Below are 26,966 nucleotides of genomic sequence, written 5' to 3'. Positions count from 1 at the left end.
AGGGGGGAGGTGTGCGCGTGGGGGTTGCTTATCCTTGGTTGGGAACGGCATTTCGCCCAAACGAGCGTGGACGTTTGTGCATGTGGGGCCTCTTTCTGCGTTCTTCGTAACTGCAGTTCAAAGGGAACAAAGCGGGGTGCTGCTGGTTGTTTGTGAATCTTGCACGTGCTCTTTTGGGGAGGGGGCTACAAAAATGCTTCATTCGAGGGAGCAAAATGGAATTCTGAGGAGGTCTGAATCGGGGATCTCCTTGGGGTTTGGAAGGCTCCGAAAGTAGTTCATCGACGAGCAAAAAGGGGTTTGTAAATCTGGGATCTTGTTCCACTTTCTTCTTGACCTGAAAACGTCAGAGAGAACAGATGGAAGGCTGAATCTTTCACATCTGTAGATTTTTTTTGTGACTCCAAAAGGGAGGCTTCGCCTTGGGCGGGTTAGCCCTATCTTGTGCGGTGAGGGTTCAGAAGATGGCATTGGGACCAAATATTTGTAAATGTGCTGCTTAGTTTGCATTTTTATTACCTCGGAACAACTCAGAATTTTGTAATCTGCATAGAAGATTACAAAAGATATAAAGTACTTTGAGTTTTGCCATAACTTCTTCTTGCATATAATCTAATACTTTTTTGTATGTTTCATGAGTGCTACCCTGTGGTACATTGGCACAGAATATAACATTTGAAGCTGCAGATATGTGACAAAAATCACTGAGGAACTTGTTGCATTGGAAGATGTGGGCCACACACCCCAGGATTTGGTCCAATTGTGTATACTTTTGCTTTGGGGCATTTTTTCAAAAAACATAAAGCATTTTTCTAAATGGGTGCTTTTACTACTACTACAACAAATATTTATATACCACTTTTTGACAACAGTTGTTAAAGCAGTTTACATAGGAAAAACAGTAATAACTAAAGATGGCTCCCTGTCCCCAAAGGGCTCACAGTCTAAAAGACATAAGCGAGACACCAGCAGCAACCACTGAAGGATGCTGTGCTGAGGATGGATAGGAACTGTCACTCTCCCCCTGCTAAATATAAGAGAATTGCCACTTTAAAATGTGCTTCATTGCTCAGTCGGCAGGGGTACAACATATAAATGCACACCCCAAATGGTAGTTAATTGGAGAAGCAGGGAGAGTTCTGGCATCTTTTATAGCAAGGGCTCTCAGGCTTTGGTCCTCAGATGTTGTTAGACTACAAATCCCATCATACCCAGCTGCAGTGGCCCTTGTGCTCGGGGGTAATGGAGTTGTAGTCCAACAACAATGATCTTTATTTCTATGGCCACCCCATTGTGATCATTCTCTAGATGACTGACAAAATAACACGATCAACTGTAAAGTAAAACATGCAACTAAAAGTATGTTAAAACTTCAATAATAAAATACCACTAAAAGCAATAACAGTGTGGTGTAGTGGTTAGAGTGATGGACTAGGACCGGGCAGATCCATTCAGCCTTGATACTTGCTGGGTGATTGGGCCAGTCACTTCTCTCTCAGCCTAACCTACTTCACAGGGTTGTTGTGAGGAGAAACTTACCTATGCACTTGCTCCACAAACCCGGGCTAAGGGGACAGGTACTTGAGCAGGTTACCGGCTCTAGAACCACCGGGCTCACAGCCGAGCCCGGTAGTTCTCACGATCAGCAAAAATCGGGCTAGCGGAGGCTAGCCTGATTTTTGCTTAATGTGGGAATAGCCCCTATGAGGAACTGTGTCTAGGTTATCTCCATCTCATAGAATGTGCTCCAAATAACAAAAGCCACATGAGCCTCTAGTGATAATGATGGATCAATGAGCACTCCCAGAGTACCTCCTGACTGCGAGCCTCATAAGGGGGAGTGGAATCTCCCAAGAATAGGCTGGAAATTGCTCACATGGACAGTTGATCCACCGATCAACAGTGCTTTCCATCTTGTCTGGGTTGTGCCTTAATTTGTTTACCCTCATCAAGTTCATTACTGCATCCAAGCAATGATTCAGGACAGTCATCACCTCACTTGAATCTGATGAAAAAAGATAGGTGCAGCTTGGTGTCATCTGAATATTGATGACACCTCAAGCCAAATCGTCAGACAGACCTCTCCTAGCGATTTTATATAGATGTTAAACAGCATGGGGAACAGAGTGGAACCCGAAAGCGTAACTGCAAAAGAGTTGAACCATACCATACAAATTTATTATAGTCCAAGATGAGAAAAAAAGAGGTTAAAGACTAATCTGCCAGCACCATGGCCATCCAGGTAGGAGCAGAAAAGCCACCAAAGAGTACCTACCACACCTAAACTGGACAGCCTATCCAGAAGGGTGTCATGGTTACATAAGAACAGCACTGCTGGATTAGCCCAAGGCCCATCTAATCCAGCATCCTGTTTCACACAGTGGCCCACCAGATGCCACTGGAAGGCTACAGGCAGGAGATGAGGGCATGCCCTCTCTCCTGCTGTTACTCCCCTGCAACGGGTACTCCGAGCATCCTGCTTTTGAGGCTGGAGATGACCTATAGCCCTCCAACTAGTAGCCATTGATAGACCTCTTCTCCATGAAGTTATCCATACCCCTCTTAAAGCCATCCAGTTGGTTGTCTGTTGCCACATTTTGTGGCAGAGAATTCCACAAGTTGATTATGTGTTGTGTGAAAAAGTACCTCCATTTGCTGGTCCAAAATTTCGTGGCAATCAATTTCATGCGATGACCCCTGGTTCTAGTGTTATGTGAGAGGAAGAAGAATTTATCTCTGTCCACTTTCTCTACACTATGCATGATTTTATAGACCTCTGTCATGTCTCCCCACAGTCGTCTTTTTTCTAAACTAAATAGCCCCAGGTGTTGTAGCCTTGCCTCATAAGAAAGGTGCTCTAGGCCCCTGATCATCTTGGTTGCCTCTTCTACACTGTTTCCAGTTCTGCAATGTTCTTTAGATGTGGTGACCAGAATTGTATGCAGGACTCCAGGTGTGGCCGCACCATCATTTTGTATAAGGGCATTATAATATTAGCTTCAATCCCCTCCCTAGCATGGAATTGGCCTTTTTCACACCTGCTGCATATTGAGTCAACACTTTCAATGAGCTGTCCTCCAAGACCCCAAGATCCCTCTTCTGGTCAGTCACCAACAGCTCAGTTCCCATCAGCATATACTTCAAGTTGGGGTTTTTCGTCCCAATGTGCATCACTTTACACTTGCCAACATTGAACTGAATTTTTCATTTTGTTGCCTACTCACCCAGTTTGGAGAGATCCTTTTGGAGTTCCTCACAATCTGTTTTGGAGTTTACTACCCAAAAGAGTTTGGTATCATCTGAAAACTTGGCCACCTCGCTGCTTACCCCTTCTTCTAGATCATTTATGAATAAATTAAAAAGCACTGGTCCCACCGCCCCAGTACAGATCCCTGGGGGACCCCAACTCTTACTTCCCTCCATTGTGAAAACTTTCCATTTATCCCTACCCTCTGTTTCCTGTCTTTCAACCAGTTAGCAATCCACACATGTACTTGTCCCCTTATTCCATGACTGCTAAGTTTCCTCAGGAGTCTTTGATGAGGAACTTTGTCAAAAGCTTTTTGGAAATCCAGGTATACTATGTCAACTGGATCACCTTGATCCACACACTTGTTGACACTCTCAAAGAACTGCAAAAGGTTTGTGAGGCAAGATTTACCTTTGCAGAAGCCATGCTGGTTCTCTCCCAGCAGGGCTTGTTCTTATATGTGCTTTACAATTTTATCCTTGAGGATGCTTTCCATCAATTTGCCTGGAACGGACGTTAAGCTAACTTTGATAGTATCAAAGCTGAGAGATCCAAGAGAATCAACAGGGTCTCATTCCCCCTGTATTTCCCTCAGCATAGGTCATCCCACAGGGCAACACAGTCAGTGGGCCGATTCTCATGACCAACAAAAATCAGGCTAGGAGAGCCTAGCCCGATTTTTCTTGGTTGTAAGAACCACTGGGCTCGCAGCCGAGCCCGGTGGTTCTTGAGCGGGTAACCCACTTGAGAACCCCTGCTAAAAAGCAGGTTTGCGGAGTGAGCGCTCCAGCAAACCTGCTTTTTAGGCTCGTGAGTAGCCGCAGTGCGGATTCGCACTGTTCCTACTCATGAGTAGACCCCTGGCCAGGAGGCGAAAAGCCACCTCCCAGCTCGAGGGTCTCCCCAGTATGCCCTGCATGCTCGCGCAGGGCATACTGGGGGGCGTGTGGCCCCCGCTCCCCCCCCACCCGCCGGCTCCGCCACGGCCGATCTGGCTGACCAGGGCTCCCTGCCCGTTCGTCTGTGGGGAGAGCAGGTTTAGCTCGCTCTCCCCGCAGTTTTAACAAAAGCTGGTCTCACGGATCGTGAGACCCACCTCAGTTTCTATTCCAAAACTAGGCCTCAAGCTGATGATCAATTTCCTCCAAAAATGCCACCAGACACTTGAGCATCCTACCAAGAAAGATGATATTAGCCACAGGCCTATAGTTAATCCCCTGGATCCCAACTAGGTATCTTCAGGAGTGTCCAAATAATAGCTTCCATCAGTGAAGCTGGAACCACTCTCTCTCTTAATGAGACATTTACAACTTGCTAGACCCAGCTGAAAATCCCTTCACTACTAGATTTAATAAGCCACAAAAGGCAAGCATGCATGTGGTCATCCAAACTCAACTTACCACCTTGTCCACATCCTTGAGTACCAATAATTGAAACTCATCCATCAAAATTGGACCAGATGGCACAATGAAGGGATGTGCAGAACATTTTGAGCTTGAAACGGGCCATTTCAAGTGTTTTGAGCTAGAAAAAGAACACCCTTCAAATGAAGGGCCTGTTTCGCACTTGGCATGGAATGACCCCATTCTGAGTTGGAACATTTTGCGTGTTCCAAGTGGCACCAGGGTGGACGGTGAGGGGTAGCAGGAGTTACCTTTAACAATCAGTACCTAGTTACCGCTCACACTTACCAGCACCTACAAGCAGCAGTGCCCCACCTGGCTTCTTGCACCTCTGTGCATGTGCAGCAGCCATTTGTCTGGTGGTGCTGACCATGCAAATGGCTGCTGCACATGCACAGAGGCCAGAAAAATGCCACAGATTGGGCAGCCTTGGCGCAAGATGGAACGAGCTTGGGTTTTGATAAGGGTGGTCAGCAAGTGGTGGTGGGCTTGGGCACTGCTACTTGCAGTTGCGAGCGGTACCGAGGTAATGATTTTTAAAGGTACCTCCCACCACCTTTTGCTGACTGCCCTGCTCAAACCCAAGCTCATTCCATCTGAACAACCGGCTCAACTGGAACGTTCCGGGCATTTGCGTTCTGCTCTGAGCTTGGAATGGAATGCAAACCCTGTTCTGTGCACATCCCTACTCTGGGTACCTCCACCAATGCAAATACATCACAGTGTGCTACTGCTGTGGCAGTACAACATCTAGGGACCAAAATTTGAGAACACTTGCTTTATAACTTTCACGGCTCTCGTCACCGTTGTTTAGGGCATGGCTTATTATAGTATGAATCTAAGGCTAGAACGACACATCACAGTCAAATGAGGTTGCTTCTGAAAGTGCTGTTTCTCCTCTACTCTCCCCTGTAATGTTGAGTAAAGCAAAACGAATAAATGCTGAACTATAACAATGCAAAACATGGACAAAATGAGTTAATAGGTTCTCCTGAGACATTGGAGTACAGCTGTGCTTTTGTTTAGCATCCATTTGTTTCCTTGAGATTTGCACAAGAGTAATTTTCAGTGGATGATATTCAATGACATTATGCTGGGAGTGAATTCAAATTGCATGGCACCAGATACAATATTCTTCACATTTTCAAACATTTTGTTCCAGTCACGCTTATGTGGACCTTCAGACATGTACACAATCACATTAGCCCGCTATTTGATTCAGGGGTGAAGCAGGATATCGGGGTTCTGGAGCAGCTAACCCGCTCCTGTAGCCTGCCCCTTAGCCCAGGTTTGCACTCCGCAAAGCCGGGCTATCTGCTCGTGAGTAGCCACGGTCTACTCGCGGCTACTTGTGAGTAGACCCCCGGCTGGGAGGCTTAAAAGCAGGGGGTCTCCCCAGTATGCCCTGCGCACTCGCGCAGGGCATACTGGGGCTTCCGGCGGCCGCGCGGCCCCCGAGCTCCCCAGCACCCGCCGGCTCCATTTCAGAGCCGACCATCGTGTAGGCGGCCAATCCGTCTGCCCAGGGCTCCCTGCCTGCTCGTGAGCAGGGAGAGCAGGCTTAGCCCGCTCTTCCCGCTCACCGCTAGGAACCGGGTGTCACTGATTGTGAGACCCGGTCCATCATGTAATTGTTGCCAAATAATACTTCGTATTCATAGGTCACAACTATAGGAAACCTTTCACCATTATACATGTCCACATTTGGCAGTAATTCATTAGCACCACAAAATTAGTGTGGTGCTAATTAATTAAAAATTAATCAAAAATCATTCACTGTGATTTTCTGGTTAATTCTAATTACTCAAACCCTAGCTTTTAAGCAGCCTATCCCCATCCTTAGTTCTGCAGTATAAAGGAAACTGGAGATCCTGCTAGTGTATTGTTCCCTCTAGTAACTTGTAGACTGCCTCAAGGAGGCCTTCTTGGGATTGCTGTTGAGGTTCCTCAGAACATTGGTCCTTGAGTATTTCAGTATCCATGTTGAGTGCCCCCCTCAGATTCAGACCTGATTGCAGGGTTCCTTCTTTTTTCAGAAGTTAGGTTGGTGAGAACTCAGAGCAGGGCATTTTGGGTTACAGTCTTTTCTCTTTAATAGGGTAAAAGGGTTCCTTGCCCTTCCACTGACTAGTAAAAACATGGCTATTTGTGCAGGTGCTTCTTGGAGTGTCTGAGGTCAGTTAGTTGCTTTTCAGACAGAATGTGATATTTTATACTGCTTTGATTTTATTGTGCATATAGGGTAATAATACCAGGGGTTTTTTCATATATGGTATGACTATCCTATTAGGTTGCTTTGGAGAAAGATGATCAGGGGCCTAGAGCACCTTTCTTATGAGGCAAGACTACAACACCTGGGGCTTTTTAGTTTAGAAAAAAGACGACTGCGTGGAGACATGATAGAGGTCTATAAAATCATGCATGGTGTGGAGAAAGTGGAGAGAGAGAGATTCTTTTCCCTCTCACACAACACTAGAACCAGGGGTCACTCCATGAAATTGATTGCCAGGAGGTCTAGGACCAACAAACGGAAGTACTTTTTCACACAACGCGTGATCCACTTGTGGAACTCTCTGCCACAGGATGTGGTGACAGCCAACAACCTGGATGGCTTTAAGAGGGGTTTGGATGACTTCATGGAGGAGAGTCTATCAATGGCTACCAGTCGGAGGGCTGTGGGCCGCCTCCAGCCTCAAAGGCAGGATGCCTCTGAGTACCAGTTGCAGGGGAGTAACAGCAGGAGGGAGGGCATGCCCTCAACTCCTGCCTGTAGGCTTCCAGCGGCATCTGGTGGGCCACTGTGCAAAACAGGATGTTAGACTAGATGGGTCTTGGGCCTGATCCAGCAGGGCTGTTCTTATGTTCTTATGTTTCTTATGTAAAGATTGTCTAGGCCAAGGATTCTCAAACTTGGGTCCTCAGATGTTGTTGGACTACAGTGGCTTGGCCATTGTGGCTGGGGTTGATGTTAGTGGCATTCCAACAATATCTGGGGACTCAGGATTGAGAACCCCTGATCTAGAACAGAGATTCTTAATGTTGGGTCCCCAGATGTTATTGGACTTCAACTCCCATAATCCCCAGCCCCAGTGGCCTTTGGTTGGGGATTATGGGAGTTGGTCCAATAACATCTGAGAAACCAACATTGAGAATCCCTGTTCTAGACAATATCACGAATAACCCAGTTTAAATTTTTCTTTAGATCCATTGCTGTTGATAGGTTATCTATCAGGACAGATTGAATCCATGAAAAGTCTGGAACCTGCTGACAGCTGCAAAAGTTATTAAGCAAAATATCTGCATTTCACTTAAGGAATGGCAATTGAACATTTGGAAACTAGTAGCATAAACGAGTAAGTTGACAGAATATGTATATTTATGATACAGAAAATAGAATATTTTCATAAAAATTGGTTCCCTTTTATAAGTTTTATGAACTTTGCCCTTGCTCTGGGCCACCCCAGCACCCCTCAAGTGCAATTATGGGGCTGCTGAAGCCTCTATTCTTCCCTATGGAGAAAAACTTTAAAGCCACTTGTGGGGTGCTGGGGTGGCCCAGAGTGGTAGTCTAGTGCACAGAGGGTGCCAACCACCCCCATGAGTTTCTAACCCATGGGATACAGGGTTCTATTGTTTCTGAGGTATTGAGTGTGGATTCTATGATAGCAAATGAGATTTTCAATGAGACACCATGAATCCACTCTAATATGCTATCCCCCCGACATGAAGCTATAAATTTGCTGCAATCCTAATTATTCTCTATGAGGAATTCAAAAATACTTTAACAATTCACCAATAATCAGAGGAGTGTCCAATTTCCTTGTGAGTTTTTGGGTGGTAAACACCCCTGAGTGCCTACCACCCACCCCACTTTTGTGCCCCTAGGTGCTCCACAATAGGGGATAATGGGCTGGTTCGGGTCCCATTATACCCTATGAGAAAAATAATTTAAAATATTTCAAATATTCATTAAAGAATCGTCGGAGTGTCTGATTGTTCTGGGGTTTGGGTGGTTGTTGGCATCCATGGGTGCTCCACAATAGGGAATAATGGGCTGGTTCAAATCCCATTATACCCTATGAGAAAAATAATAATTCTAAAATTCATTTTAAAAATCGCACGAATGTCCAATTGCTTTGGGGTTTGGGTGGTAGGTAGCCATGGGTGCCAGCTACTACCCCACCCACTTTTGGAGGTTTGAAACCATTCAAACCAGTTCTAAATAGTTCAAAATGGTTTGAATTCGAACCGAACCAGGGAGAGGTTCGAACAAAACCAAAACCAAACCTCCCCCTTCTGGTCCAAACCTGGTTCGAATTCGAACCGAACTGGGCAAACCGGTTCTGTGCACATCCCTATCTGCAATGTGTGCTTCTGTGTTTCCCGTATTGTGACACTCCAGTCCCTGTGCTGACAGCAAGGTGCAATTCACATTTGTGATGCCTTATTTTGATTTTATCTTTGTGTTATAGTGCTACAACATTGCAAGACTGTTGCAGAAAAATAGCTTTATTTTCCTGTTTTAGGAGTTTGAGATTCTGGTGATCCTTTTCAATATGATCCTGCCAAGTCAAAGCATTTTACCCCTGTTATAACATGTAATCTGGAAAGCACCCTGCTAATTGCTGCAGATCAAATTGCTGTTAAAGACAAGAATGGGCCACACTACTGGAGGAGATCTGGTCTTGTGGTAGCAAGCATGAATTGTCTCCTTTGCTAAGCAGGGTTCACCCTGGTATGCATTTGAATGGGAGACTACATGTGAGCACTGTAAGATACCTTTTAAAAATGCCTGGGCACTCAGTAGTTCAAAAATGTTCATTGTAAGATGAGAGTTAAGATGCTTTACATTTTCACTCATGCTCTAATAAGAATGGAAATTGCAAGTTAAGTTGCTCATCTTAACTTACAGACTGGTATGTGATGATGGCTTTAGGAATGAGGATCCATGCACCCACACTTTGCCTTGGTCTTTCAGCTGGACATTTTGCTGGGGAGGGATGCATCCAGGCAGACATTTAACAGGTGCAGTTGCTAGAGATCGCCTGATGCATCTCTGATCAAGGGAAAGTGTGGGTACATGGAGCCTCATTTCTATCATTATATACCAGACTGTACAAAGTTTTTACAGTTTGTATGGTGCAGAAGTTAAGATAGGCACCTTAACTTGCAATTTCCATTCTTTTTAGAGCACATGTGAAAATGTAAAGCATCTTAACTCTCACCTTAAACTGAAGGCTTTTGGATTACTGAATTACATTTATAAAAGGTAAAGTGTGCTGTTGCATCGGTGTCGACTCCTGGCTGCCACAGAGCCCTGTGGTTGTCTTTGATAGAATACACACCATTGCCTCCTCCCGCACAGTATGAGATAATGCCTTTCAGCATCTTCCTATCTCACTTCTGCCTGATGTAGGTGTTTCCCATAGTCTGGGAAACATGCTAGCGGGGATTTGAACCAGCAACCTCTGGCTTGCTAGTCAAGTCATTTATAGTCCACCTTTATTTTGCTATGGTGTGTATAGATTTCACAGGTGATCTCCCGTCTAGGCACGGATGCCTTGTGCTACATTCATTATGATTATGTTAAATATTTATACCCCGCCACTCCAGTACACTACTGCTCAGGGTGGCTCACAACATTAATAAAATAAATACAATGTAAAATAAGACTAATCAAGTTAAATAAGTTAAAAGACCAGGATATAATAATACATTTCAACATTTAGAATCCCCACCTCATCAAGCATGAATGTATTGCATGTTAAAGTATAACTAACACAATGTGAACCCACCACACTGGAATTTATTTTCATATTTGAGACTGGACTGGTTCAGATGAACAGCCACCATTTTACATGATAATGTCAGGGCAATGGCAAACACACACTTGTCTCACCATCAGTAATGGATGTGCCAACACAATCTTGGCATGTTCTTTAATTGCATGTGAGGAACACTCATCGGAACTGTTCCGCTACATGAGCTCTACATGCGCCCTGACATGAGATGTGGTGATAGCCATTAGCTTGGATGGCTTTAAAAAGGCTTTAGACAAATTCATGGAGGACAGGTCTATCAATGGCTACTGTGTAATTGTGACACAACTGTAGTTATATCTTGCAATGCTTGACTTTTGATCTCTGCTTTGTTCTTTTAGAAAAGTTTTCTATCTGTAATCAAGGCATCCCTGTCCATGTTGGGAGACTACTTCATACATCCGAGGACATGATCCCTCAGAGCTCAAAATCTCATGCCCCTATATATGTTAGTCTTTAAGATTCCACCAGACTCTTTGTAGTTTTAATCTAGGTTACGTGATTTAAAGCATGTCTCCTCACACTACTATACCTTTCACACATTTCTTTAAATATACTTGCAAAACTTTCATTGGCTTTTTGTACATTTCCTAATCAGCCTTTATTTTCAGCAGTGATTTCCTCTATAAAAATGTTATTGTGTATTCTCCTATTTTCCCAAAGGAAAAATACAATAAAATTCCTGGGTATCAGATTGAGCAGAAAAATTAAAATAAAATATATTCATATACATATATGTATATGTGTATTTCGATATATGTGTACATATATCGAAAGAGCAAGTGAAGCGGAAATTTAAAGCCCCTCTGCTGGTAATAACAGTATAAATAACCGAAGACATCTTGTAAACAGTGCGGTCATAACCTTGAAACATTAAACAGTTCTCTGGGATCTGGCTCATCAGCTGCCTCTGGACTGAGCTGGTTCAGGGGAAAGAGCCCAGCACTTTCTGTTTATCTCTCAGCTTAATCTCCCACAGACTAACAAATCAGATCAATAGAAAGAAAGATGTTTAAATTAAGAAGCCAAGGCACCATAAGGCCAGGCTGTGCAGGGGTGTCCTCCCATGCAAGTAACCCCACATTGTCAGTATTGCTCTCATTCTCCTTAGAGAATTCTGCCCCTGCTCCACCAACATGTCATGTGATCATATCCTCCATAGGGGCTTCCCTGTGGTACTTTTGCATCAGACTTCTGCACCAGTGGGCAACGTTTTATTCAAGTCACATCTCCCAGGGTTTAGCCCCAACCTTGATTTCAGTTCTAGGGCTCAGCCCTGGAACACATGAAGTAAAACAAAGAAGAAAGTGCATTGAAGTAGGTACCAAAATATATTATCCCTTCAACTCTGAAACACCACTGCTATTTTGGAATTTGAGGCTAGGGATTCATGGTCATATGACTTCCAGACAAATTTGAGCACCAGAACCTCTCATTTGAGACAAGCAAGCAGTGCTAATATTTCATACCAAAATTATTGCCATATCATAAATATATACATAAATATATAGACTGACATACCACGGAGGGGTGTGTCATCCCAGTAACCAGTATTCCTTCTAAGGTGTGTGCATGCTCACGTTTATTTATGTCCACTCAGTTTATTTTAGATCCTGCTCAGGTTGAATCAGGAAGGCCCCACTTGAATGCATGTGTGCACACACTGCGTTGATACCGCCGCCCAGAACAAAATTCATTCCTCACACAGATGAAAAAAATCTGAAGTTGCACAAATGCAAAAATTGCACAAGTGATGTTACACAAACATGTCCTCTTGCAATAATGGGCTTACTCTTGTGTAATGTCATTGGCACAACTTGCATGCACGCAGTATTACTGGACTGATGTACCCCTTGTTGTACGGTATGTCAGCCATAATTTATGTATATCATATATATGAAGAAAGGACTTCAGTAGCTCACTAACACACATCCATATTGTTGGAGTACTTCTATACATTTCAACATTGAAGCTCAAATTTGGTATGCTCATATAATCCAGCACACTGGCTTCTTAGAAAAGTCTGAAAGGTCTCTTGACAGAAAGTGTAATACTGCAGCATTCTAGTCATGCCAACTAACAACAAAACAAGCCAGACCACAACCATAATGCAATCGACTTCCCTTTAACACAGACCAGCAATCCTCCAGGGGCGTAACAAGGCTGGAGTGGGCCCAGAGACAAAATTTTAAAATGGGCCCCTCGCTGATACACACACACTCACTTCACATTTGACTTGCCTCTGGGGGGCCCCTCGAGGCGTGGGGGCCCCCAGGCAGCCGCCTCCCCTTGCCTAATGGTAGTTACGTCCCTGCAATCCTCAGATTGGAGTAAGGCAGATTGTAATGGCATCAAAAGCATGATACATTTTATTTACAGACTCTGTGTGTGTGTGTGTTTCTGTGTCTGTGTGTGTAGTGTCTAGCTAAAACTGGAGCTTCTTTATTCATTTCAGTGTGTAACCTGTTCAATCCCACATCTCAGGTGGCTAACAAAAGTAAACACACATGTCCTAGCAAAACAATTTTTTCTCACCCTCTCCTGAGTTTTAAAGACCTGTCAAACCAGGTAGATCTGATAACACTCACAAAAGATGCTGAAGCTGGGACTTTGGGGAAGGAGGTCAGCCACCCAAACCATTTGTTTTGATGTCCTTACTATTTAAATTCGGTGGTATTAATAAAGTGAAAAGCCATCATTGGATCTTAGAGATAGATTAATTATTTCTATTCCATGTAGCACATATTGCTCTTATTGGCATCTTTTTTTCATGCGGCACTCTGTGTGTGTGTATTTTAAAGATCTCTCCCTCTCCCCCCTCTCTCCCCATCTCTCCCCCCTCCCTCCCTCCCTCCCCCTCTCTCTTTCTCAAGCAAAGAGCAATCAAAACTATATAAAGTCAGATCTATAATTCAATTAAACCGAGATGCTAGAATGTAAGCTTAATGGAATATTTTTCCATGTAGTACCCCAGTTCTGAAATTTGCTTCCAAATGCTTGACACATAAATTATATGTCAATAAATCCCACTGAAATAATTGGACTTCTAAGCAGAAATCAAATGTTTTAATCCTATGAAAACACTATAACAAAGTCAATGCCATTGAAAGAAATGGTACCTACTTCTGTGTGGCTTTTCTTCAGCTTTCAGTTCTCCTTTAGCAACATACAAAAGTGTTAGTAATCCCTTAGATATATTCCAAAGGGCAATTGTTTGCATCACTTGTGAAAAAGTCCTAAAAATATGTATTAGCTAGAATGTAAAATTAATTTAAAATTTGCTCTCTTCCACATGTTGACAAGTGATGTAATGTAGAATAAAAAAAATTTAAAATATACATTGTGAAAATGCTCCAAAAGCCTGTTCTGCTTTAACCAATTTACAGATTCGGCTGCTAATTTCACATGAGTTAATTCTACTGCTAACTTCACAATCCATCTACTTCTCAGTTTAAATAGGATTGTTACATATTTGGCAGGGTGGGGGGAGAGAACTTTCTTTCTTTCTTTGTTTGCATTTGAAAGCCATCACATACTGTTTTTCTAGCCCTCCAAACCATCCACCCTCCCCCGAAAGGACATGGTCCACCTCATCTTAATTAGGAAAATAAACATTTCATAATCTGGGGTCAAACAGTTTTGTATCATGATACATCATGTTTCTTTAAGATTTTTTTGCTTGTTGGCGAACCAAAAAATATGATTCAAATTGGCAACTAAAGATTCTTTAAAAGAAAAAGAATAAAAAGCCCATACTGCTGTGTGTTGTTTTAATTTCTTTTCCTGTTAAGGATTATTTTTATTCACACAAAATATAGCAAAATCTGTCTGAAGAAAATATATCCATAGAATATCTTTAATGTGCATTGTTTTAGAGAGTTATGACTATCAGAGTAATTGATTCTAGGAATCGCCGTCTTTCACAGAGTAGGGTACACAGAAAGAGACAGTGGCAAAGTTTGGTTGGATCCAGAGAACAGCACTTGAACCAGCAAGGCCTCATTGCAGAATATTCAAATATATACAAGTTAATAAAGTTAAATATATGCACTTTGGAGTGTTGGGTTTTAGAGGGTGGTTGGGTTTGGGGAGCGGGGTTGGCACGGTGTATTTGGTCTCCACTTCGGTTTAGTGTTTTTCCATGGGGAGGCAATCTCCCATTTAATTTGCAACCCCCAACATTCATTCTCTCTCCCCCCCTTCTCTCTCTCTCTCTCTCTCTCTCTCTCTCACACACACACACACACACACACACACACACACACACACAGTGTATACACACAGAAGACTGGCTTTCCATGCTTGAAAATCCAGGGTCAGGATGCTGTAGGACCACACAGCCGATTTGTATTCACTGCTTCTTTAAGCTCATTCTCTGGTTTGCCAGCAACCATGAAGGGCCAGGTCTGTAGCCAGGGAGAAGGGTTAAAAAAAAGAGAGAGAGAGAGAGAGAGAAAGGGAAAGGGGGGGGGGGAGTCAGTATAATTGAAATGGTGTAGCACTTGAACTGTGATAAAGCAGAGCCAACTGCCAGAATTTCATAGACTACCCAGGTGTTCTTTTTAAACAGTATGAAGAAGTGGTTAGACTAGACAGTCTCAGCTACTGAGTGTAACCAGGTTTTTAAGATGGCTCCACCGTATTGCACAGAGTCACTGCGCAATCTGAAAGTTTTTTGCTGCCCCAAAGCATTTCTCTCTCTTTGTTCTCATAATTCTCTATAATTGTCAGGGTGTTTTATTCATCTTAGATACCAGTATGGTTCCCATCTGATAGAAGTATGTTTTCCCAAACATACATAATTAACACAAATCACAAGGACATACTGTGGCAGACAGATAAAAAACTGTCCATTCTCTACTGGGTAATGTCAAGGCACGGCTTCCCTCCAGTGCTGTTTTGTTTTGAAAATGATAACAGTTCTATCTCTTTCTAAGAGCGTTTCAGAACAGGAGATTTTGGTTCTCTTATATGATATACGTTCCATACTATGTATAATATACCCATTCTATATATGGCTTCCATTGTCAAAAAAATTCACTAACCGCATTGAATTTCTCATTTTAAATCTACAAAATTCTGTTATATCCATCTCATTTCATGTCTGAAAAAAGCAACCCAATTTCTTTAAAATAACTGTACAAATATTTATATTTCATTTCAAAAACTGTACAGTCTGTTGTTTTAAAATGGCAATGATAACTATAATTAAAGAACCACATTGTTGTATTGATTGTACCATCACTGACAACAACTGTTTGTTGCTTTTTTATGAAGTAAACAACAAATCACTGGGGGAGGTGGGATCCATACTCTAAATATGTTCTGACTGGTAGACAAGCTTTTGTGATAAATACTATGGGTGGACTAAGTTGATCACTAAAATGTATTCACATAGTTTTGTTATTTGATAATATTATTGTTATTGTTATAGCTCACCCTCATTATATATCACAAAAGTGTGTGTGTGTTTGCCAATAAGAACATATTTTGGGTATGGATTTTTTCTTTCTTTCAGTGATTTGCTGTTTGCTGATTTATGTACTAAATCAATAATAATATCACCGTCACCAATATTATTATTAATAGTAGTAGTATTAAAGTCACCAGAATTAGTTCATTTTATCACTGTAATTGTTATTTCTTATATGACAGTAATAAAAAGCCCCACCCAGATTAGTTGGTGGCTACAAAGCTGTCAGTTCTCCAAAGTCTCAATATTTTAACGAATGTAAAGAAATGCATGCAATTCCTCGCCATAACTCGTGCAGTTGAATAGGCTTCTATTTCTAAACCGTAACTCACCAAGCTATGGATTTGTTTTGTTTTGCTTTTCAAGCAACCAGTGTGATGGATTCAACGATTTAGTTATGTTAACATTCTCCCCTCCCCACTAAAAAAAAACAAAAAAACCCAACCCTGTCAATTATGGATGTTGGAAAATAACGGAATACACATGAAACGATATTTTGCCGCTCCTGCCCCAGTGAGTTGGATCAAGGTATATCGTTGGCTCCTCCAGTAAAGAGATAATTTACGAAAAATAATCCTGATAACAGAACATGGAAATCTAGAGGCAGCTGTAGACTTCCAGCAGGGAGAGACTCCGACTCTTATTTGGATCCCCGCGTTGGACGCGGCTAATTAATCGGGCCTTTTCCTCCCCTCAGATCAACGCGTAAACTTGGCGATAGAAGCACATCCCTCTTATTAATTCATACTTAGCATTGAGCAAGGAGCCAATTGCTTACAACAATTGTGCAGCACAATCTACCCAAGGTGAGAAAGTATGGGCTTTAAAGATTACGACTTATTTTTAACCATTGTTCCTCCTATTAATATAGGCTTAGGTTTATACGCTCAAGAAACTGAACTTGGAACAAGCTCCCCCGCCCCCGCGCGCGCCTTTAATCAGGCTGATATGATTAAATCATCTACGTGGAATTTCTTCCCCCACTTTCAATGCGCGAGAGAAGAACGAATCCCTCAGCACCAAGACGGAGCCCAAAGGACGGGTCGTTCCTCCCAATCCATTAAAGCGGAGTGCGGTCGGGGCATCCTGAAAGCAGACTTCCCGCAAGGGTGCCTTGGCGCAGGGCAATAGCCCGCGTAGCGGCGACGGGTCCTCCCTTCCACGGAGGGCTCGAGGAGGTCCTCTCTCTTCCAGGCAAATCCTCGCTTTTAGGTGCTGGGCTGGATCGGGCTGCAAGCCCGAAGAAGCCGGCGCGATGGTCTTCTGCCCCGGACCGGGCAGACCGAGGTGAGCGCGGGAGGTCTCTCTGGACCCGCAGCAAGCAGTGGGTGGGCAGGCGGGCCGGCTCTTCTCGGCATCCCGCCGCCCGCTTCCCAGCACGGGGGGTGGGTGGCGGGACTGACTTACCAGGTTGACGGGGTGGATGTAGCCGTTCTCGTACTTGTCGCTGGCCAGGATCTGCCTCAGGTGGGCGATGTAGCTGGAGGCCAGGCGGAGGGTGTCCAGCTTGGAGAGCTTGGTGTCCGGGGGCACCCACGGCAAGGTGGTCTTGAGCCGGGAGAAGGCTTTGCTCAGCACCCGCATGCGAGCCCGCTCCCGCGCGTTGGCCGCGTTCCTCTGGACCTGCTTGCCCTCCTGGCTGACCACGCCGTTCAGCGGGCTCTTCTTGCCCGCCGCCGCCGCCTTCTTCCTCTTGCCCGCCGCCGCCGGGGCTGCTGCTGCCGCTGCCCGGCCCTTGGCAGGAGGGGAGCCCAGCTGCTGCTCGCCCTCGTCTTCGTGGCTCTCGCTGGACGCGCCGCGGAGGGCAGGAGGGCGAGGGGAGCCGCGACGACCCATCTTCAGGCCGCCGCCGCAGTCCAGCATCTCCACCTCGGGCAAGTCTTCGGCATCGCTCAGCGAGCCGGTGGACATGGCCCCTCGCCCGGGGGGCAGAAGCAGGCAGCACCACCTGGCGGGGAAGGTAGGCGAGGAGGGCACGGGGGCAGGGCGACCCCGCAGCGGGCGGCCTCTTCCAGCCCCTCTGGACTCTTCCTCGCCGGCCTCGGGAGGCGGGTGAGAGGGAAAGCCGAGAGGAATGGGGCGAGGAGGACCCTGGAGTCATTTATCTGGGGGATGGAGAGGCGGTCCGAGGCTCCGAGCACGGCAGCCTCAGCCCAGGGGAGGGGCCTGCCTGCCTGCCTTCCAGAGGCCGCTCACTGCTGCTCGCGGCAATCACCCCGGAGGAGAGGAGGCAAGAGGGACAGACCGCGGAACTGCGGCGGCAGCGCCAGCATCATCTCCTCCGCCTCGCTCCCTTCGCCTGCCTCCAACCATCCCCCTGGCTGTTGCCGGCAGGACCCAGCCTAGTTTGTCGGAGGTGTCCAGAAGCGGGCCTTATTTTCAAAGCTGAGCCCGATGGTGGCTCTGGTGGGATTTTCTCAGCACCGACGGGATGTCTCGCGTTCCAGACACCAGAAGTGGTGGGAAGGCCTGTCAGAGTTTTGACAAGTGGTTCCCATGTCAGTGCCAGTCATATTGGCGCAAGCAGTAAGAATTACTTTGGGCAGCACTTTCCCCAAGTGTTGAAAGCACCTCACATGCAGAAGTACACCTAGGTAGTTTTGGAGCCTGGACCTAAAGGCCTTTGGAGCCCTTGTCCTGCAAGTTAAGCATCATTCCCCTATTCTCATCCAATTTCCCCATTCCCCTCTCTGTCTCCAAAGCACCTAGCACAGGCCATAACCATACTCAGCCTGTGGACCAGCAGCGACCACACCACCCAGGATGGACTAAAGAGGATGCGGAGGACAGGGGGTGTGGAGGCCCTGGACTTCAGCCCCAAAGTCCAGGGGTAAGAGCGCCACTGGCACATGCAGTTTCTCACTAATTACAACAACCCTGCAAGATGGCCCAGAGTTATGATCCTTGTATTACAGCTGGGCAATGGGAGCTGGGCCTGAGAAAGAATCATGTGCCTAAGGTTGCCCAGTTCATTGATTTGATCAGACCAGGAGCTTGGAGCTAATGACAGCTGCTTCCTTATTCAGAATGCTTATTCTAACACTCAGGTTGAAGTTGCAGCACAGCCCATTTAGCTTTGTAGGGTATTAGGAGGTACTAACCTCTTGCCTGCATGCACCATTGGGTTATAGAATGCATTGCCCAATGGACTTACAGAATCTCCTTGTTTGGAAGCCTTTTGGAAGTGTCTGGATAAGCATCTGACAAGTATGGTTTTAAATTTAAGAAATCCTAAACAAATGGAAAAGCACACTGGTGTGCTGAGTATTTTCTATGTTCATTCCCAGCACCCAGTTCCTTGAAGCCCAGGCCCTGGGCAGCTCTCCATAGCCAATTCAGATTCTCTCTGTCTGCACATCAGATGTGGGAAATCATACCCGTGCCACACTTGGGAAAAGAATCATGTTGGCATGCAAAGTCCAAGCCATAATATACCTTCTTTACACCAATACTTTTCCTTCACTTCTGTTTGCACTCTAAGGCTGCAACCCTATACCCACTTAAATCTAACTCCAGAGCAAATATACAAAGGATCGGGCTAACACAGCAAATGTAGGAAATGTTTATATGGGCATGCCTTTCTTCATGTGTAGTGAAGAAAGCGAATTATAGGACAATCTAAGAAAAGCTTTTCTGAATCAGCCTTAGGCCACATTCGCACATAACACAGAACCATGGGGTCCAATGGATCTTTCTTATTTATTTATTTAACACATTTGTATACCACCCAAAACACAAGTCTCTGGGCAGTTTAGAACTGTGGTTCTGCTGTCCCCCTCTAGCTGCTGTCCCATCCGAATTCAGACATACAGAGAGAAGTGGGAACTGGCTGTGTGGGCTTCCTTCTTCCATGAAGGACAGCTTGAACAGTCAGGGGCGTAACTACTATTAGGCAAGGGGAGGCAGCTGCCTGGGGGCCCCCACGCCTCGAGGGCCCCCCCAGAGGCAAGTCACATGTGAAGTGTGTGTGTGTGTATCAGCGAGGGGCCCATTTAAAAATTTGGTCTCTGGGCCCACTCCAGCCTTGTTACACCCCTGCAGTCAATCATGGCCGGAACTGCAGGAGGAGTGTTCCAGGGGACACAGCCTGCAGTTCCAAATTTGGACATACTACAGGCTGTGTCAAACCTTGGGTTGTGGCAACAAAATTCACTAGAACCCATGGGTTCAGATTAGAGTTAGAAATCTGAAACCTCAGGTTTGTTGCTGTGCCAAACCGCAATTGTTTGCATTTACATGTAGTGCTTTGGGAACTTCTGGCCCATTCAACTGCAGTTCTACGTTACATGCGGCCTTCGAGTCAATCTAGTCCATTTCTAACAGTAGCTGGACAGATGCCTCTCAGAAGCAGAATAGGCAATCGCTTTGTTCAGCATCTGGCACTCAGAGACATATGAACAAGAATGCTCCATTTATCTATCAAATAGCCATTGACAGAGATCCATTCTCCATGTTTCGGCAGAAGCTCATCATATTATGCTGGTACTCTTACCTAAGTGATGTATGTGGGTGAGATGTTATTCTGATCTTCCTACTGTGTTTTGCTGGATTCTTTACCTGACTGTTCTTGCCTACTTTCACCTCTGTCTGTTTGTGTGGTCAGTCCCAATTATAACATGCCCACACAGCAATCCCCTTATTTCATGAGAATCACAATGGAACATATAGCTCCAGTAAGTGACCTGGAAATCATGGCTGTCATCTAAAAGAAAAATATGGTTGCAGTCCTGGGAACTGAGTCCCACTGAAGTCTATGGGATCTGAGTAAGCATGCATCTGGATCCTGAAACAAGGATCAGGCTGTATGTTGGATGATTGGAGGATGCCTTTTGCCTGGTTTACTAGCACATTCTCAAGGAAGGGAAGTCTGAAACACAGAAGCCTGCTTGACTTGTGATTTAGACCTACAGTTTGAGCCAAGGGATCTGGATTCTGTTTGCAGTTCTGCTACAGGCTTCCTGTATGACTTTTGGCAAGTCAGTTTAACCTCTCCTAGTTTGAGCTTCCCCATCTGTGAAATGGGAATGCTAGATACTAAAGTTTCTCTTATTCACACCTGTGGTGTGAGATACAATTCATCAGTGTTTTGCTGAAAAGCTAGAATTCTTGTCCAAAGCATTGCAGATGTAACATAGAAGTATTTTAGAGAATATAATTGGCTTACAGTAAAAAATAGCATTTCATTTCCTTATAAAGATTAAAAGCAGATAATCTTTACCCATGTTGAAAAACTGCATAACAAGTTGCCTGTAAACCAAACAACCAAGCCAAGTAACAAGCTTTCTTGATCCAATATCTATATTTTAGATTTATGATTATATTTACCCAGTTCCTTTATATGCCTGGAAAGATCCAGTCATTCATAGACATCTGTACAAGATCCACTCTCTGGGAGAAGCTTTTGAATAAACAAACAGAGCTCAGTACAGTGCACCATGGGTGCAACGTCTCCCCATGGGGCATCAGAGCCCTGTTTCTCCTCCTACCCAAAGGTATAAATCGGGTGTACAACTCAAATGTTCACATGCATTGGAATCAACCATGGCTGGAATTAAGTGGGCTGTATTGTGAAACTTAAGAAATTCTGCCCTAGGCTTTTCCCCTTTGCTTTGCTTAATATCTGATGAAGAGTTTGGAAGAACTCAAAAGCCTGCTGCTCAAAATTTTGTGTCATTTAGGTTGGTCCTGTGGTCTGTGAGTTTTTCTAATGGACCAACATGATTGCATACAATTTTGGGGGAAGCACTTCAAGGACAAGGGAGGTAGATTTGCCAGGGAACCCACTGTTAAACCACACTTCTTCATGCCTGCTTTCCTCTAGACCCTGCTGTTGGTGCTGGGGGTTGGGAAGGAAGAACAGCAAGGTTTATTTATTTATTTTACATTTATATCCCTCTTTTCTTCTGAGGAGCTCAGAGCAGTGTACATGGTTATTTTTATCCTCACAACAACTCTGTGAGGTAAGTTAGGCTGAGAGGTACATGACTGGCCCAGAGTCACCCAGTGAGTTTCATGGTTGAATGGGGATTTGAACTTGGGTCTTCCCAGTCCTAGTCCAACACTCTAACCACTACGCTATGCTGGCATTCACACAATCAAAGAGTCCTTTCTCATGATTGCAGAGAAAGGGCTCGAGGGGAGTGGGGAGGAAGCTTTAAAATGCTTACCTCCCCACAGATGATGTTCGGCACCTTGTTGGCTTCTGCTGGCAACAGGGAGGTGGGGTGGTGGCGGCAAGAGGCCCTTGGAACTCCCATAATGCACTGTGTGAGTGTGTGGTGCAATATGGGGATCCCCAATGCCAGGCGGGAGCCCACAGTCTCGCAGCACTGGGGCTGGCACACAATAGGAAAAATGGAGCACTTGCTCCCTTAACCTTATTTAGAAGGTGGGCTCTAGAGGCAGGTTTGCCACTGTGCCACCGCCGGGAGACGAGTGGCTCCTGGTCTGGTTTTAACGTGCAGACAAAACTGGGCTGGGCTTCCTTAGACTGCATGTGAGAGAATAGCCTCAAAAACTGTGTTCTACCTGGGTTTGGGAGCTGTGTGTGCTCCCAATTTTCACTTATGTGGAACCAAGGTAAGAGGAAAATCTGGGTAGAAGTGATTGTGTGGAAGCAAGATAGGAGGGAAAGCTACCCAGGAAAAGCTCCACACCACCAAAAATTGGGAGCACACAGAGCTCCCAAACCTGGGTAGAACAGAGTTTTTGATTATGTGAATTACCTCAGGTACTCATCCTTCCCTGAACCCTCATTCTGCCATTTGCTTCCTCTCTTGTTCTCCTTCCTCCAGTCCCCCCTCCTCTTTCAGCTCTGTGTCTTCTTCTTCTTCTTCTTCTTCTTCTTCTTCTTCTTCTTCTTCTTCTTCTTCTTCTTCTTCTTCTTCTTCTTCTTCTTCTTCTTTTCTCTCTTTCTCTCTCTCATGCACATAGACATACACAGACCAGACCACCAGCAGCTGTATATTACAGTGCCATCTTCTGCTCACCCACCAAATTAGAAGAAGAAGAAGAAGAAGAAGAAGAAGAAGAAGAAGAAGAAGAAGAAGAAGAAGAAGAAGAACAACAACAACAACAACAACAACAACAACAACAACAACAACAACAACAGATGTGTGGACCTTTCCAGTGCTGTTTTCCCTTCCTCCCTTCTGCTTTTTGCTGCTTCTGTCCCCTGGCCAGCCCCACAAGCAGCAACAGCATAGCCAGGTCTCCAAGCAGTAATAGTGGTGTGGTCTGGCTAGTAGCTTTGCTAGCTCTCTGGCTTCTACTGCCTCTCGGGACCTTGGCCAGCTGCACAAAATTATGTCTTGCTGGGCTAATTTCTATAACTTTCACAATGTAGCCCGCTTGATCCCAGTCAAGTTTAATGCATTGTGTGTGCCTAGTTCAGGTTGTTCTTCAACACTTGCAGATATACAGATAAGGGAGATAAAGATCACCACCTTCCCTCAGTGATACCCTTGACTTTTTCACATTTCAAAGTAAGTCTGAATTGCTTTTTTGGTGTGAGGTTGCTGCTTTTTCTGTAAAGTAAAATGGCCAGTGAAGATGTTGGGAGGATGGAAAATACTACTGAGAATGCCTGCTCAGAAATCATTGCTCATTAAAGAAACATTGTCATGTGAATCCATTGTGAGCCACGTGAATGTGAAATGATTCAGTTAACTATGTCCCCAGCAGCCAACATTCAGCCAATATCCCTTTTGAGGTTTGGTGCATGGGTGCTGGTGGAGGAGCCAAATGTGTTTTTGATACTTACGTAGGAAGCTGCCATATACTAAGTCAGACCATTGGTCCATCTAGCTCAGTATTGTCTACACAGACTGGCAGTGGCTTTTCCAAGGTTGTAGGCAGGAGTCTCTCTCAGTCCTATCTTGGAGATGCCAGGGAGGGAACTTGGAACCTTCTTCTCTTCCCAGAGCAGCTCCATCCCCTAAGAGGAATATCTTATAGTGCTCAGACATCAAGTCTCCCATTCTTATGCTACCAGGGTAGAGCCTGCTTAGCTAAGGGGACAAGTCATGCTTGCTACCACAAGACCAGCTCTCCTCTTCTCAAGACCCTGTCCCATCTAGATCTCAGCAAGGGCTGATTCAAAAGCTGCCCTGTGCCAACAGAAACCATTATTGCATGGTATTGATCTGCCTCCTCAGTTATAAGTAACAAAAGCATCCACTCTCTCTATCTGCATATGCTTCAGTCAGCCACAGAGATCAGCAGGAGAGAGGAACTCAGTTGAAGCACTGGCCATTTCACCCCACCCCCACCCCACAGCAACCTCTGTGGGAATTTGCTACTCTTAACTTCATGTTATGCTAACTGAGGCCTGTTTGTATTTTCTCTACATTATTAACTAAACAACTTGTCAGCATTCCAGATTACTTCAGATCATTCCTGCTACAGACCTCCAAAACTGCTAATAATCAGGCCTGAGATTTATGGACTTTCTTATTTTCCATACATGATAGTTGTTTGTTCAGGTGGACCCCTAAATGGCTGTTTCCACAGTGGGGTGGGGGGGATGTATGGTCCAGCTGATTGAAACCATAAACTTGTACAAGGAACCTGTCCCTGCCTGAGGATGACAGAAATATCAAGCTGAACTTGTTCATGTCATTGAACATGAGTGACGAAAGTGTGCAATACACAAAACATAAGTGTCTAATCAGAACTTTAGCAGACATTGGAGGGATAAGAAACAATGGATCCATTGAGGCTTTCATGCATTTGATCTTTAAACTGAAATCAAAGCTTCCATAAGAGTCTTGATTAGATGCAAACACTAGCAAAGACTGTGTATTCAGTTGTAGGACACCCAGACAAAGGAAGGTGGAGAGGGGTGAGAAGACCTGACTCTTTTAATATTGCTACACTCCAGTGACACCACCTAATGGCGCAGCAAGGAAGTAACTTGCCTAGCAAGCCAGAGGTTGCCGGTTCGAATCCCCACTGGTATGTTTCCCACCTATATCAGGCAGCAGCGATATAGGAAGATGCTGAAAGGCTGCATCATCTCATACTGCGTGGGAGATGGCAATGGTAAACCTCTCCTCTATTCTACCAAAGACAATCATAGGGCTCTGTGGTCACCAGGATTCAATGGCGCACTTTACCTTACACTCCAGTACTAATCACATGTACTTGGAAGTCTATCCTCTTGGCTTCAGTTGGATCTACTTCCAGATAATGGGGGATTTCCACATTCTTGTCCATTGCTTGATGACTGCAACACTAAGTGAGGATTTGCACGTGCAAATATGTAATCACAAATACAGGCAGAGCTTTCAGTCACATAAGACATAACACTTTCCATTGGAGTCAGTCCACACGTTCAGTTTTTGAGTAAATCCACAGTAACCAGCAAGTGTACAAGAATCAAGTGTAGAAGAACTGAGTGACAATACATACATGCATGCATACTCTGGCCCTAAGTGTGCCTTAAGTGATGCTAACAGGATCTCTATATTCTTTTTCAATTTTTGTTTTAAGCCAGCATAGCATAGTTGTTAGAGTGGAGAAAGAGTGGGATATAAGTGTAAAAATATAAATAAATAAAAATAACTTTAAAAATCTGAACCAAAACCTTGTGTATATATAGCTAATGTGGAAAATAGCCTTTTTGAATTTGAATTATAATATCTAGAAGTTCTGCTAATTTAAATGGTTTTATGGAAGCACATTTTCTTGTTGTTATATGCTTGTGTATTATCACTCACTTATTGACACTGTTGCCAATAAAAAGATACCATCAAATCTTACAGTAATTAATGGGAAAGGATCCCTTTCTCATGATCAGAAACCAGAGGGCGGGAGACAGAGAAGCCAACTATTGTTGATAGTGAAAAACCACAGAAAGTGTTGGAGAAGAACTTCCAGTGCATCGACCTTTTGCACCAACTGTCCTAATGACCACTAGGTGCATTGGGTGTAGAGACAGTGAGTCAGGGTCTCCCTATCTGTCCCTGCTCTATGACCCCTGAACTGACTCTGCAGCACTTCCTGTGCTGAGTCACAATCCTTCCTTTCCTCCTAGAGAGCAGATGGAAACATCTCTCTCTCTCCTTACCTATCCACTATGTAGTCCTTTAGATTAGAGATAGGTCTTTCCTATCTAAGTGTATTTAACCAATAAATATTTAGTGTTTAGTCATACAAGGATCTCCATGTGTTTTCTTTAAATAGCTGCAATATCCGAACCATCCTCTGCTACCTACTCTGTAACTGGAGTGTGTGCTCACTCCTTAGTGCTCTGCTGTTTTACCTATTGTGGGCAGGGCCGGTTTAAGCTAGTGCGGGGCCTGTAGCATATGTTATAAAGGGGGCCCTACATTTTAAAAAATGCACATAAATATTAAAACATAAACTATTTACTTGCATAGTAAAGTGATTTAATTTTTTCATTTGCTATCTTTTGGAGTATGGGAGACCAAGCCACAAACTCACACTTACTACAACAACAGTGAACATTTATATACCATTTTCCAATCAAAATTCTCAAAGTGGTTTACATAGAAAAATAAAGATGATTCTCTGTCTCCAAAGGACTCACACTCTAAAAAGAAAAATGTGGTAGGCACCAGCAACAGCCACTGGACAGATGCTCTGCTGGGCCTTCTCTTACAAGACACATTTAGCAGAAAATGGATATTTTATCTAACATGGACCAAATGAAACAGGTAAAGTTTTAACTTTAATTCCCAGTTGGAAGCTGGGCATGTGGGGCCCTAAAAAATGCGGGGGGCCCGTAGCAAATGCTACACTTGCTACTACGTTAATCCGCCTCTGATTGTGGGTAAAAATCAACAACCTCTAACAGAAAGGCCACCTACCCAGCCTTTTCAAACCTGGGAAGCCCAACTTCTGTACCTTGATGTTGATGTTTACTGAAGTAGGAATAAAGTAGTAGCTGTCCTACCCTAGTCTTTGCTCATGTGCTAAAAACTGCAGTCTTCGGCAGCTGGCAGCCATCTTTGTCAAAGAGTTCTGCGGCTAGAGAGGCAAGTCAAAGCAGAGCTGCT

General features: G+C 44.5%; 1 protein-coding gene and 1 long non-coding RNA gene across 2 annotated transcripts; one reads left to right on the top strand and one right to left on the bottom strand.

The window, feature by feature from the left end:
* The first annotated feature begins 15 nt into the window (after nucleotides 1-15).
* Nucleotides 16-11,043, top strand: LOC128339714 (uncharacterized). Its single transcript, XR_008313183.1, has 3 exons — nucleotides 16-298; nucleotides 7,856-8,006; nucleotides 10,814-11,043. It is a non-coding gene; the product is annotated as an uncharacterized LOC128339714 (long non-coding RNA).
* Nucleotides 11,044-14,192: 3,149 nt separating this feature from the next.
* TCF21 (transcription factor 21) lies at nucleotides 14,193-18,000 on the bottom strand. Its single transcript, XM_053284115.1, has 2 exons — nucleotides 17,353-18,000; nucleotides 14,193-14,878 (listed from the first exon to the last, which is right to left on the bottom strand). The coding sequence occupies exons 1-2, from the start codon at nucleotides 17,854-17,856 to the stop codon at nucleotides 14,789-14,791; spliced, it is 594 nt and encodes a 197-aa protein (XP_053140090.1). The 5' UTR covers nucleotides 17,857-18,000; the 3' UTR covers nucleotides 14,193-14,788.
* Between the last annotated feature and the right edge of the window lie 8,966 nt (nucleotides 18,001-26,966).

This window comes from Hemicordylus capensis, chromosome 1 (genome assembly GCF_027244095.1).
Source record: "Hemicordylus capensis ecotype Gifberg chromosome 1, rHemCap1.1.pri, whole genome shotgun sequence".
Lineage (NCBI taxonomy): Eukaryota > Metazoa > Chordata > Lepidosauria > Squamata > Cordylidae > Hemicordylus > Hemicordylus capensis.
Note: the sequence above shows the minus strand (reverse complement) of the source record. Positions and strands in the feature narration are given on the sequence as shown.